At 35.7% G+C, this 13,838-nt stretch overlaps 2 protein-coding genes across 2 annotated transcripts; one reads left to right on the top strand and one right to left on the bottom strand.

Moving 5' to 3' along the window:
- Window positions 1–3,751: 3,751 nt before the first annotated feature.
- Window positions 3,752–6,220, top strand: LOC131652419 (cytochrome c-type biogenesis CcmH-like mitochondrial protein). Its single transcript, XM_058922267.1, has 4 exons — window positions 3,752–3,934; window positions 4,148–4,300; window positions 5,554–5,685; window positions 5,786–6,220. The coding sequence occupies exons 2-4, from the start codon at window positions 4,154–4,156 to the stop codon at window positions 6,002–6,004; spliced, it is 498 nt and encodes a 165-aa protein (XP_058778250.1). The 5' UTR covers window positions 3,752–3,934; window positions 4,148–4,153; the 3' UTR covers window positions 6,005–6,220.
- A 2,134-nt stretch (window positions 6,221–8,354) lies between these two features.
- Window positions 8,355–9,754, bottom strand: LOC131652418 (expansin-A7-like). The gene is made up of 3 exons (XM_058922266.1): window positions 9,478–9,754; window positions 9,079–9,394; window positions 8,355–8,993 (listed from the first exon to the last, which is right to left on the bottom strand). The coding sequence occupies exons 1-3, from the start codon at window positions 9,638–9,640 to the stop codon at window positions 8,681–8,683; spliced, it is 792 nt and encodes a 263-aa protein (XP_058778249.1). The 5' UTR covers window positions 9,641–9,754; the 3' UTR covers window positions 8,355–8,680.
- Window positions 9,755–13,838: the final 4,084 nt, after the last annotated feature.

Below are 13,838 nucleotides of genomic sequence, written 5' to 3'. Positions count from 1 at the left end.
CAAACTCGGTTTGAATCCGGACCATACCTCTTCTGGAGTTATCTTTTCCAGCTTCTTTGTCGGACACCTATTCAACAAATAGGCAGCTGTAGATACCGCTTCACCCCAAAGCTCTTTCAGTAAATTTTTGCCTTTTAACATGGTTCGTACCATGTTCATGATTGTCCGATTTTTTCTCTCCGCAATGCCATTTTGTTGTGGAGTGTAGGGAGGCACCACCTCACGGATTATCCCCTCATCATTGCAATAGCTCATAAACTCACCGGATGTGAATTCACCACCACCGTCTGTTTTGAGAGTTTTGAGCCTTTTACCGCATTGGCGCTCAACCATTGACTTAAACCGTTTGAACACTTCAAACACCTCATCCTTCCTCTTAATGAGGTAAATCCACAACTTCCTACTAAAATCATCAACAAACGTGACAAAGTATCGATTGCCACCGTAGGAGTTGACTTGCATCGGTACGCATACATCGGAATACACCACCTCAAGGTGATGTTTGGTCCTATGACCCGCATCCTTGCTGAAATTACTCTTGTGTTGCTTCCCGTGAACACACTCTTCACATAGTTCAGCTGGAATTTTAATCCTTGGCAGCCCGGACACCATACCATGTCTTTGTAACGCGTCGAGATCACGAAAGTTGAGATGACCGAGACGGTAGTGCCATAACCATTCCTCACGACTTGCAGCAGTAGCTAAGCACCTATGCTCCATAACTTTCAACTCAATCTTGAAAGTTCTATTGGCAGCCATAGGAGCCTTAAGGATCAAAACACCGTTTTGGTCCAAAACGCGCAAAACCTTGTTTTCCATGCGAACCGTGTAATTTCTTTCAAGCAATTGGCCAATACTTAAAAGATTACATTTGATTCCAGGAATATACAATACATCTTTGATCAAGGAATGACCACCATCCCTTCTCATGATCAAAACATCACCGACACCATCGGCCACTAAAGTCGTGTTATCCGCGAATCTCACTCTACTTCGCGTGGCTTGATTGATCTTCACGAACCAATCCTTTCTACCCGTCATATGAGTCGAACAACCAGAATCCAAGTACCACTCATCACTACCTTGAACTCCATCTCGAACCGTTACCAGTGCGTTTTTCTCCGAATGCGTTCTCTGCATTTTTTCGGTACTGCAGTAGTTGCTATCCAGCAACTTTCTACTGCTGTCCATGCCATTATTCTCCTCCGTAATCACCACAAGAAGTGTGTTATCATCATCCACTTCTTGCCTAGCAACCTTAGCTTCATCCGCATCACTCTCCTTGCGCTTGAAACGACAATCTCTTGAGAAATGTCCAAGCTTTTGACAATTGTAACATCTCTTGGTACTTTTGTCGAGCGGCTTGTAGTTGCCTTGACTACCATCCTTGGAGGTTCCTTCTCCTCTCTGTCCTCTTGAATTTTGTGGATTTTTTTCACCAAAATTCTGGAAATTCTTCTTATCTCTAGAAGACCATTTCCCTTTCGATCTCTTATTCTTCTCATTGAAACGAGCTTGTAAAGCCACTTCCGCTTTTGCCTTATCGTTTCCTCTTTCATCCATCCTTTGTTCATGAGCCTCCAATGAACTTTGTAGTTCATCCTTCGTCATGGTCTTGAGATCCTTCGATTCTTCAATCGCAACAACAATGTTGTCGAATCTTGCCGTTAAAGAACGCAACACCTTCGACACAATGTTTTCCTCCGAAACTGACTCACCGCAAGCCTTCATTTGATTCACCAAACGCGTCACACGCGTTATGTAATCGTTGACCGTTTCCTTCTCTTCCATTTGAAGTAATTCAAACTGCCTCTTGTGAGTTTGTAACCTCACCACCTTCGCTTTGTCAACTCCCGCATACGCCTTCTCGAGTATATCCCAAGCTTTCTTCGCCGAGTCACAATCACCAACCTTTTCGAAGTTGTCTTCATCGACGCAAGAATGTATCAAGAAGAGAGCCTTGTAGTCTTTCTTCTTCTCTTCTTTGTGAGTGGCTTGTTGGGCAGCTGTAGCCTCTTCAGCAAGAGGGGTAACACCGGTAGTAATCACATCGAGCACGTCTTGGTAGCCAAACAGAACTTTCATTTGTTTGCACCATTTGTTGTAGTTCTTTGAATCAAGAATGGGAAGATTGGTGGGGATCTTGTCGTTTGAAACGGACATTGCAGCGGAATACTATTGTAACCAAAGCTCTTGATGCCAAATGTTGGAACAAGCACAAAACCTTGTATGTGAATCAATGGAGGTGATGGATAATTTTGTTGAAATTGGAGAATTGGGAAAGATCAAGTTTAGAGAGAATAGAGATTAACTGAGAGAGTAAAAAATCATATGGCATTAAATCATTCAACATGTTACAAAATGTATATATAGTGCCTACTAACACTAAACAAAGTAACAAACAAAAGCTAAACAAAATAGCCTAAAAACAGAAATATTTTTCTGGTTTTTTTTTTTTGGAGTAGTATGACAGCTTTATCAAAATAGCTTCTCAAATAAGCTGTTTTCCAAAAATACTTCAAAACCAATTACACTGCAATTGACTTATTCTAATCATCCAACACTTACACCCATGAACAGTATTTTACAGTAGTCATCAGATTTGGTTAATGCAGAGTAAAAACTTGGTTAATGCAGTAATGAAGTTGGTTAATGCAACATCCAGGTATTAAAAATAATTTTTAGCAGTCATCAAACTTGATTAATACAATGTAAAAACTTGGTTAATGCAGTAATGAAGTTGGTTAATGCACGTCCGTACATAAACAGTGTTGTCTGTAATTTTAAAAATAAAAAATAAAAAATATTATTTTATTTTAAAAAAGACTGGTGAACAATATGTGATGTAAATATTGATATATAATATGGATGTAAGAATAGCCTTATTCTTTAATTTACCATGCGTTCTTCACTTTCACGATTCTATTAAGGGTCCGTTTGGTTCAACGGAGGGGAGGAGAGGGGAGGAAATTTAATCGAGGGGAGGGGAATGGAGGGGAAGGGAGGGGAGGGAATTTAACTAAATATATGTTTGGTTTAAAGAAGGGAATGAGAGGGGAGCGGAGGGATTTTTAACAATAAGTATGTTTGGTTCACAAGGGGAGGGAATTTAATCGAGGGGAGGGGAATGGAGGGGAAGGGAGAGGAGGGAATTTAACTAAATATATGTTTGGTTTAAAGAAGGGAATGAGAGGGGAGCGGAGAGATTTTTAACAATAAGTATGTTTGGTTGACAAGGGAAGGGGATGGATTTTAAAATCAATTTACCTTTTTATCCTTATAAATATTATTATATGTGCTTAGTAAAAATAATTCTAAATAACAATAGTATTGAGTAAATTTCACCAATTAAAAATATAATAAAAAAACCTTATTACTATCATATATAAGAACCAATATAAATATAAGTATTTATTATTATAAAAAAATAATAAAAGATCAAAAAGGGAACTTCAACAAAATAAAAAGAAAAAAAACTCACCTGAGAAACGCACAAATAGCAACCGCACAATAGAAAAAAACAAACGTAAAATAATACAGAGAAAAAAATCTAGTCTTTAATAATTTAATAAGGACAATCTTGAAATTAAAAAAATAATCAAAATTAAAATAGGGAAAATAATAAAATTATGATTACTAAATCTTCACTCTCCTCCAAATCTCTCCATTTTAGAGGGTAGCAAAAGTGAGTCTAGGAGAGATTTTGCTTCCCTCCCATTATAAAAAATTAACCAAAACACATATTTTAATAAATATCCCCTTCCCTCCTCCCAACCAAACGACCTATTACGATCCCTCAAATTTATTGGTTTTCTTATAAACGAAAGAAATAACAGTAACAGTCAGCTCCACCGGCGTATATACTCGACGGCACCGCGGACTCATTCAGCCTCACCGGTTCTCCTCAACGATCATCAAAATTCATCTTCATCGGGTATTAAAATTCCATAATCACTCTTCGTTTTCTGCTCTGTTTTTATGTTCGCGTCTTCTACCTGTTCGATGAAATGCTCAGCTGAAACAAAACTTAATTTGTTCTATCTTCTCACTCACTAGTTTTTATTTATTTGTTTAGAAATGGTTTTTTCAACTTCCAAGATAGGATAGGATAGTTTAATACTAATACTAATACCGGTTGTTTGGGAAGGTTTGAATGGCGGCGAGTAACGACGATGCTGTGAAAGAGGCGCGGATAGTAGATGCTCGGGCACAAAACATTAGTCACAATGTGAGATGTACTGAATGTGGGAGTCAATCCATTGAAGATTCTCAAGCCGACATTGCCATTCTTCTTCGAAAGGTATATTTTTAAGTCAGTATATTTGTAATGTGTTTAGTTTAAAGTCAATATATTTTTAATGCATTTGCCAATGTAATGTAATTCGTCAACGTAACTTGATTTGTATATGGTAACATGACTTGTCAAAGTAATATTGATTATGATTTATAAAACTTCATAATCTAAGAGGACTACATCAAAATGTATCTAATCTTACTCACTCAGAAGGATAAAAACATCAAAATGTAAAGATCCTAAACAATCTCAGAGCATTTAAAGATCGTACCATGTTGATCACACAAAAATTATACTTCCGAAACAAAATGTCTAAATCTATGGTGTTGGATTCGTTGTTTGCATCTTTGATTAAGTCACCATTGGGGAAGTTCCAACTTCTTTGAACAAAAAGATATTTATATGAAAGTAGATTTGCCTCTACTGGCTTCAACTAGGAAAAATCAGATTTCTTCATTTTTTGTCTATTTTGGTGGCTTATCTGTTAAACATGGATTTGGTTGAGATATAGACTTTGTTATAGCTTTTGAAGATTTAGTTTTGGCCTTAGATAATTATAAATAGTAGGCTGAATGCACACGGTTGTGATGGAATACTTGACTCATAATAGGATGGGATGCAAAGGGTTATGACTTATGGTGGAGTGGAAGACTGTGTAGGATGTTGTGTTCCACTTGTACTTTGAGTATTAAACGCTTTTTTGCAAGATGTTTTTTTACGATGAACTAGTTTGTAGTTACTACACCTATTACTTATCCTTTTTTCACTAACCAATGTTCAATAGCCTTCTCATCACCATCTTTAATCCTTAATCTTTTTTAACACTTCATATATTGTATCTCCGGACATCATATAATGAATAATGATAGTTAGTTTAATGAACACACACATGATAAGGTTGTTTGATGACATTATGCCAAATTTTGATCTTTTATACATATCAAAACCATGACAATTCATTCTCTTTTGTGAGGTTGAAGTGCACTGCATTGAATTTTAATTTTTAAATCACATTTTCATGTTTTGGTTTAGTTGAAAAATGTAGTCCATCATGGGAAACTGGCCAAACCGCTGGTTTTCACCGGTTTCAGTTTTCTCCCTGGTTTTACTTTTAGTGCAGGGTGGTTTTCATGACTGAACGTACCGTACACAGTTCTGGTTCCCGGTTGAACCGCTGGTCAGATCGGGTTTTGAATTCCTTGTTTCGATGTGAGCTTTTTTGCTTTTATGTAAATTCTAAACACTCAAACAATTTCCAGTTAATCCGTGACGAAATTCGTTCTGGAAAAAATGACAAGGAAATCTACAAAAAGCTTGAAGATGAATTTGGAGAGACTATACTCTATGCACCAAAGTTTGATATGCAGACAGCAGCTTTGTGGTTATCACCGGTAACTTTTTCCTGGAGGATTGAAAGTACTTGAACTTGTAATTTTTTTGGCAGTGCAATTTATATTTGTACTGATTTCGATAATATGTGCTTTTGAATAGCTCTTAGTTGCTGGTGCGGCTGTTGGAGCATGGGCTTACCAGAAGCATAAACAAAAGACTAATGTTCATATCATGGCTCTGAACCTTGTTAGGGGTGTTCCATTGACCCCAAGAGAGAAGGAAACAATGCTTGATATTCTCACACCTCCTGCCTCACAAGGATTTAAATCACAAGAAGTTAAGACTTCCTTCTGGTGGAGGAGATTGGGTGGTAATTGATCTCATTGACCATTCCGGCTGTGGCTTTAATGTTTTAGGCAACTCTGTCAATTTAGTTTGTAACTTTTGATGTTAATCCATAAATTTTCAAGCCTAGTATTTAAAAATATGTGTCAGCACCCAAGCTTGGTGCATATGTGTACATGATAAGAACAAGTTCATTTTGTAATAATACTAATTTCACAGCATAATTTTCATGCTAATCCTTAAACTCTATTCCGGACTTGGTATCCAGGTTTTCTGGTATTGTATTCTGTCTTTTGACATTATCTTTAACTTTAAGCAAGCAACAAAAATCTTTCACTCAAGTGATTGATTAACCTTCACACCACTCTTCACTCAAGTGATACACTCACAAGGTTTGAAAGATTCAAGCTTGTTCCTCACACTTTAGAATTGAAAAGAAGAAAAGATAAAGATTGGAATAGAGAGAGGGATGAGGAAGAAGAAGAGAGTTACATAACATAATTTTAGCCACTAACCAACTTGTTACATGATTCCTAAGTAACATAAATTGACACTATGATTTACACTTTCAACAGCTGTCCGAGCAATGCAGATGGCTTGCTTTCTATGTAAGAAAGTGCGACACACTTTGATTTTCCAGCCTAGTAGCAATAATCAGGTACCGTTCCAGGTGAATGTTCATATTTATATGAAATTGCGAGGTGATTATTTTGTTAAATTGCAACAACTTTGAAGTAGTGATGTCTGGTATTTTCGTGCAGGGAGAGACCCTATATATCAAACAAAACTTCTGTCAAAAATGAAATATAACTAGTGCCTAAGTTGCTTTGATATCCATTCAAATTATTACAAGTGGCTTCTTGGATATTGCTTTCAAGTGATAAATATCTTAACCGCTTGCAGTTTTATATCTCTTTGGCTACTTCAACCATAGTGATGGCTGTATTGCAGAGGTTCCCTTCCACCCGGTCCGACCCTCTCAATATCTTGATTTTTATCATAAAAAATGGTGCTACTTTATGTGTCATTTATTTATTTGTTTGTTAGTTTATTCTCATGTGAAAGCCAATATGAAAATAGTGATTTTGTATACTTCAACACAAAGGATAAAAAACTCACATAACAAAGATATTTTAAGCTTAAGATACTTAATTTTATGACTGCAGAATAGCATGGCAAACTTGCAACCAAACAGGTACTAAATATATTTACAATTCTACATAACCCACTTTCTGCTTTCTCAGCCTTCTTCGTTGCCTCTTCGTTAGAGCTTCTAAGTGCTTCAATCAACCTCTCCAATGATGTTTCAACATCTTCATTAGCTACCTTAGGCATAAAGTTTTCAGTAACATCAGCAGGTGTGATATTGGTCTCTTCCAACAAACCTTGTACCGACTGGAACAAAGAATGTGTTTCAACACTCATATAATTCATAGCCAACATTTTGAATCCATCAAAACCACAATCTGATAACTCAATATGCATATCCGTTCATCCTCGACGAATCAATGCTTTATCGAGTTTCTCAATGTAGTTAGTAGTAAATATAATCAATTTCTCACCAGTACTATCAGACCAAATCCCATAAATGAAATTCAATAATCCAAAAAGTGTTACCTGACTCGTTTCATTCTTATTTGCTCCATGTTTTATAATTGACTCATAGAATAAGCAACAACTTGATTATTCATCTCATTTTTCACATTCCTCTCATTCTTTTCATTTTTTTTTTTTCATTTCTATTCTCCGAATCCGTCTTCCTCTGACCGGTTAGATCAAGCGAACAACCGATATCTTCGGTAACAACAACAGACTTACTCGTGATTCCAATCAAAAGCTTCCTTAACTCATCATTTGTTTTCATATTAGTTAGCTCAATGTCATATATATCATACTTCAAAAAAAATTAGCAATAGCAGATTTCTGTCTTATGGATGTGGTCCTTCTGATTTTTGTTTTGTAGAATTGCGAGAAGGATGTATATGCAAAAAGGCATCTTAGGAGCCGAATATGCCTTACAAGTATACATAACAGATTTTAAGCAAATCTGGTGCCAATGTGCAGTTCATGCAAAGCTCTCACTCATGTGTAGTTCCTAGAAATCAGTGAAAATGTGAAATTACCCTCATCTTAACATACAGGTAAAGATCTAACTCATGTTTGTTTCTATTCTAATTTAGTGTTTTCAATTATGTATTGCATATGGACTCCCATGGAGAAGGGCTGGTTCAAGGTAACTGAATGTTATGTTCTGGATGTTGTTATTATACCATCCATAACCATTAATTTGTTCTTCTGGAACCAAAAACCTAAGACAATCAGTTTATCTTGATCTTCATAATTATTATATATTTTTTGTTCTAGCAAAAATAAAAACCGTTCAGTACACCAAAGTCTATAATTTTTATGATAAGCACTTTACTTTATAGTTTAAACACAAATTTCTACAATGTCAACCTTGTGGAAAAATTAAGTTGACTACTGAACGCAGGGGTCACATTACAAGTTTGTCAAACCAACAAAAAGGTGTCAGTTTCTTTGCATAAGCACCTGCTGAGCTTCTGAAAATTTCATCTGCAGCAGTTTCAATAACTTATATACTTAAAAGTAATAAAACCTGAAAGACTAATAGAAAAGTGCTGTAGTTCATTCATATTAAAACGGAGTAGCCGGTCACAAAGTTTGTGGCATGCCATGACCATGAACTCTTTAGTGGAAGTTGGTGCTTGAGGAATAAGTGAGTCCCACATTCCAATTAGAAGGAACAACATTCCATGCAATAATAGTCTCTTTGGTTGTGTATGAAGTAATTCTGAAAGATAGAGCTTGACCACCTAGTGTTGCAAATGCTTGATAAGAAGCACCCCAGTTATGACTCATTTTAATCCATCCGGTTCTGCTTCCTTTCACCATCATGCTTGAAATATCTCCTCCACCTCCCACATTCATCACATACACCAATAGCCAGTACCCATTTCCTTGGAAGGAGAATCTAATCCCTCCCTTCCTTTGACATGGCACCCTATAAATTAATCACCAAACACATTAAAAGAAGATACTAATTATTTCATACCAGAAAAAATTACACCTCTAGGATTCTGAGTTACCTGCGGTACATAACAGGGACGATACCAGCTTTCCACTGTGCAATTTTCATGAAGGCAGGTTTGGCCATGTCAAAATGAACGCGTGGCGGATTACACCATCCACCATTGTTGGAGGGCTTGGACCAGTTAGGAGGACAAAGATTGGTGGCAGTGACAGTGGTGAAGGCTACATTTCTGTTACATGCACTCGCTTGGTAGCATTTGATCTGGAAACAACTACCGCACGCATAGCCATTGTTGAACAATGTTGAGCTTAAAGCCACTGTATCAGTTCCGTAACCGTTCGTAAACAAATTCCCGTATCCACATGCTCCTCCTTTAAGAGCAAACAAATATATATCAATAAGCAAAGTGAAAATGAATGATAATTTTGATATAACATAAGATATAAATATATACCCATGGTTTCAGAAGCAGTTTCATCTCCATAAAAGGTGGCATGAGCAAGAGACCATTTACTGGGTCTAAATGTCACAGCAATTACTGTTGGTTCTCCCATGAAACTGAACATCATTGCATAAGCAATCAACATGAAGCTACGAGCTTGGAGAATAGATGCCATGGTTAAGTTTTTTTGGACAACTAATAGGCTAATTAGTTATCTTTGAATGCAATCGATGCTGATTGAGAATTACAAGGACATGTATCCTTTATATATGAAGTACAGTTCCTATATCACGTTGTAGATTTATTGTAATTATATGAGACGTGATCCCACGATGAATTAGATGTAGTTTCTAAAATCTATACAAAGTCAATATTAATATTTTTTTTACAAGAACACTAATATGGTACTGGTACATTGTACGTATGTCGGCGCCAAATAGAATTTTCTGACATATATTATGATGAATGAATTCTATTTTATTTTTGTTAAATGGAATATAAGTAAAAGCCATTCTAAATTTTGTCATATATGACTGAAAAACGTGCGTACAAGTATCATAGAGCTTTGCATACCGGCAATGGTTAGAAAAATCATTTTTGTTAGTCGTTATAACAATTACTTAAGGTTGTTAGTCAACAAAGTTTTCAATAGCTGACTTTCATATTTAATGTTAGTTATATCCACTAATTTGTCAACTCATTTTATTTTGTTATAAGGAGAAAAAAAAAAAAGACAAGAAATTTACTAAAAAGGTTAACAAGTTATTTTTTGAAGCGTTCGGTTCTTAGGTTCAACAACTCCGTTTTATTGAGAAGTAATGTGGGCTGAAAACTCGTGAGATATACCTTCAGAAGAACAAAATTCTGAAAAACTAGAGTTTTCAAATTCCCTTCAATAATCACTACGGATTCGAACAATCTTACTAATTTTTCCACCTTCTCAAACTACAAGTGTTGGCATAGACTTTCAAAAGTGATAAAAATATCTGATTTTTCTCAAAGGAAATCAACCTAATTGTACCTTAAAAGTCATCAACACACACAAAGACATATTCATCCACCTATGCTTTCTACTTGCATGGGCCTCATTAGATCCATGTGTAGTAGCTCAAGAACTCTTGAGGTAGTAAGATGTTTAATCTTCTAGTGTGACTTCTTGATCTATTTACCTATCTAACAGTCTCGATAAATATTTCCTTCTTCAATCTTCAAAGTAGGAAGACTAATGATGGCCTTTTTGAGGAAATCTTCCTCATACTTCAGAGATTCAAATGACCAAGTTATCTGTACCACAATTTAGTCTCATCCACCTTAGAGGTCATACAAACTTAAAGTCGGTCTTTTGATTGAGAATACCACATATAGCAATTGTTTGATGATCTGGTACCATTTATTATTTGTTCCTCATGTTTATTAGTGATTGTACATTCATAACAATTGAAATTGGCGCATAATTCTTGATCGCACACGGATGAGGTTTGTAGTGATACCTTCAGCAAGGAGAACATCATCTAGACTAGGGAGGTCTGGGTAATCCAGTTTTCCCTTTCCAATGATTTAGCTACATTGTCAAAAGTAACACAACCATTGGAGTAAGACTTTAGCTCTTTCAAGTAATTCTTTTCTCCAATCATGTGCTTGGAGGAGCCACTATCAAAATATCAATCTTCATGAGAATTAGCTTTTAAAGAAATGTAGGCAATGTAACTTGTAGTTACTTCTTTAGCTTTCCATACTTGTTGAGCGCAGACATATTTTGAAGTGTTCTTGATGGGACAATGTTGATAATGATGGTATGATCTACCATATAATTTGTAGCATATAGGTCTTATATGGCCTTGTTGACCATAATAGTGACACACCCATGAGGCTATGGTGTAAACATTAGTGTGCATGCAACGATATTGTACAAGATATTATGACATATAGTTTGACATGATGATCTCAGTCTTTTACACAAGGGGCGAATTTTGATTTTGCTTTCAAGAAGCTATAGTCAAACCTAATTCTCATCATATCTCTTGCGGTCTTGCCTATCCCTAGAATTTCATCAAGGGTTTAAGAACAAAAAATTAGCATACGTACAAATTTGGTCATACCTTCAAGCATAGAGTTCAATCGGTTAACTTCTTCCTTTAATCCAGCGATGACGGTGGTAAGATTAATTTTGTCTCGAAGCAGAACATTAATTTTTCTCTCTTTGTTTTTCACCGGGAATGAATTCTTCTTTTCACTTGATATACAACAACTTGTAAGCTTCAGCAAGATCATCATCAGAGAGATCTTCATCACTTAACTCCATACTATTATTATGCATAGTGAATTTGGATCTTAAGCAAGCTGTGAAGGTAACAACATTGTTGGTTTTCTCGCTTTCACTATCATCCTCTGATTCTTCATTTGACAATATGGTATTGCATCTCCTCATTTGTTTCCTAAGGTAGTTGGTACATTATGCCTGAATGTGCCAAAATCCCTCGTATTCATGACATTTGATTCCCTTGCCTTTATTTTTTTATCTCATTCTTTTGCTTTTTGTTAAGGATTGAAGCCTTTGGTATTGGAAGGTAGATTGTCTTTGACATTGGTTATGACGTTATTCCTTGATCTAGTGTCAAGTCTTCCCATGACATTCCCAAATACTTTTTAAGAAGTGCAATAAATTCAATTAGGTTATCATTAATATCTTTTTTACCTATTCTTCTTCATCTTCAACATCGGTTTTAAATGCCACATTTTTGTTTCTTTTCTCTGATTTGTCATTGATTTCAATTTCAGAGGTGTGTAGCGAGTCAACTAGCTCATCATATTTGATAGTGCTTCTTCAATGGTTGATACTTTCATATCAAACCTCTAGGGAAGATACATGAGTATTTTTCTAGCCAACTTCTGATCTGATATTTTTTTCACCTGGAGAAAATGAGTTATTAGCAATGTCACGGAGGTCGACATTAAAATCAGCAATTATTTCTTCCTCTTTCATCCTCAAAATTTCAAATTTAGTAGTCAGGAGTTGCAGTCTTGACATGCGAACCTTTTAGGTACCTTCATGAGCAATTTGGGGAGTTTCCCAAGCTTTTTTGGTGTTGGAGCAAGTATTAGTAAGCCTGGAAATATTTTTGTCTACTCCGTTGTAAATGGAATTGAGTTCACAAGAGTTACCATGTGCTTTTTCATCTTCTTCTTTCGACCAGTCACTTTTAGGCTTCAAAGATTATGTGTCATCTTCAGCTATAACCTTTGGAGGTTTCCATCCTTTTATGATTGCTTTCCAAGATTTATTATCCATATACTTGAGAAAGGCAATCATGCAAGCTTTCTAGAATCATAGTTTATGCCATCCAGAATAGGTGGCCGATTTACAGATCTCCATTCTTTAACATTTTCCATTTTGAAAAGCATATATAGAACCCCTGGAACTCATCTTAGAAGAATAGGGTGCTTGCTTTGATGTCATTTGAAATTTTGTTTTCTAGATAACAAGATGTCAGATAGAATGTTATAACAAAGGGTATGACAAGTATAATGTGTAACTTGTAGAATAAATGAAAAATATAAAATAACTTAGGAATGGGTAACCCAGTTTGGTACAAATCTATCTACGTCTGGAGGGCGTTAACCCAATGAAAGAAAACTCACTCTTAATAGTCATAAGTACAAATTCGTCTAATTTGAACTCTCCTAGTTCAATCCTTCTTTTCCAAATAGTACCCGAGAACTTTGATCCAGAACTCCCCCTGAATCTGAGACCCCTATCACTTTCACTCAAACACTCTCTTAAATGTTTGTACAGTTATAAAAGATTATGAATGATGAAACGATATTACAACTCAAACACATTATTCTCATAACTTAGAAATGAGATACAAGAATAAAGTATTGCACAAAAATAAACACGACTAAAAAAACTTAACACGCCAAGCTTAGTTATGCAAGGTCTGAGTCTTTACAATAAAAAATGTCTCCTTAAATAAAAACAAAGGTCCAACACTAAAGCCCACCGGGGTTTAGGTATTTAACACAAATAGACTTCTTAAAAGCGTAAGAAATCAATCTTTAATAATGCTGATTGTAAAACTTCATTGAATAAATTTTGAACAAATCAGAATTATTCAATTTTAATCTTGCTAATACATATCATGAATAAAATTTTCTCAATTACAAAAGCACACAAGGGTGAAATCCTTGATTGTGTATAAATGGAAACAAATCCTTAAAAGCGCGAGAATTACCCAAATTAACTTACACGTGAAACAACCCAGAGCGAGACATGATGTCTTATAGAATGAAGGAAATTATGCTTAACATGTTGCTTTCTTACTGACTTATCTTGATCACATAGAGACAAGGTGTCTCAGATATTGACATAATAT

The sequence above is a fragment of the Vicia villosa genome, linkage group LG2 (assembly GCF_029867415.1).
Source record: "Vicia villosa cultivar HV-30 ecotype Madison, WI linkage group LG2, Vvil1.0, whole genome shotgun sequence".
NCBI lineage: Eukaryota > Viridiplantae > Streptophyta > Magnoliopsida > Fabales > Fabaceae > Vicia > Vicia villosa.
Note: the sequence above shows the minus strand (reverse complement) of the source record. Positions and strands in the feature narration are given on the sequence as shown.

Coding starts and splice junctions, on each gene's coding strand:
- LOC131652419 (XM_058922267.1), top strand. CDS start 4,154: ATGGCGGCGAGTAACGACGATGCTGTGAAAGAGGCGCGGATAGTAGAT. Junction 4,301..5,553: donor TTGCCATTCTTCTTCGAAAG/GTATATTTTTAA, acceptor AACAATTTCCAG/TTAATCCGTGACGAAATTCG. Junction 5,686..5,785: donor CAGCTTTGTGGTTATCACCG/GTAACTTTTTCC, acceptor GCTTTTGAATAG/CTCTTAGTTGCTGGTGCGGC.
- LOC131652418 (XM_058922266.1), bottom strand. CDS start 9,640: ATGGCATCTATTCTCCAAGCTCGTAGCTTCATGTTGATTGCTTATGCA. Junction 9,395..9,477: donor AACTGCTTCTGAAACCATGG/GTATATATTTAT, acceptor TTGCTCTTAAAG/GAGGAGCATGTGGATACGGG. Junction 8,994..9,078: donor GTCCCTGTTATGTACCGCAG/GTAACTCAGAAT, acceptor ATTAATTTATAG/GGTGCCATGTCAAAGGAAGG.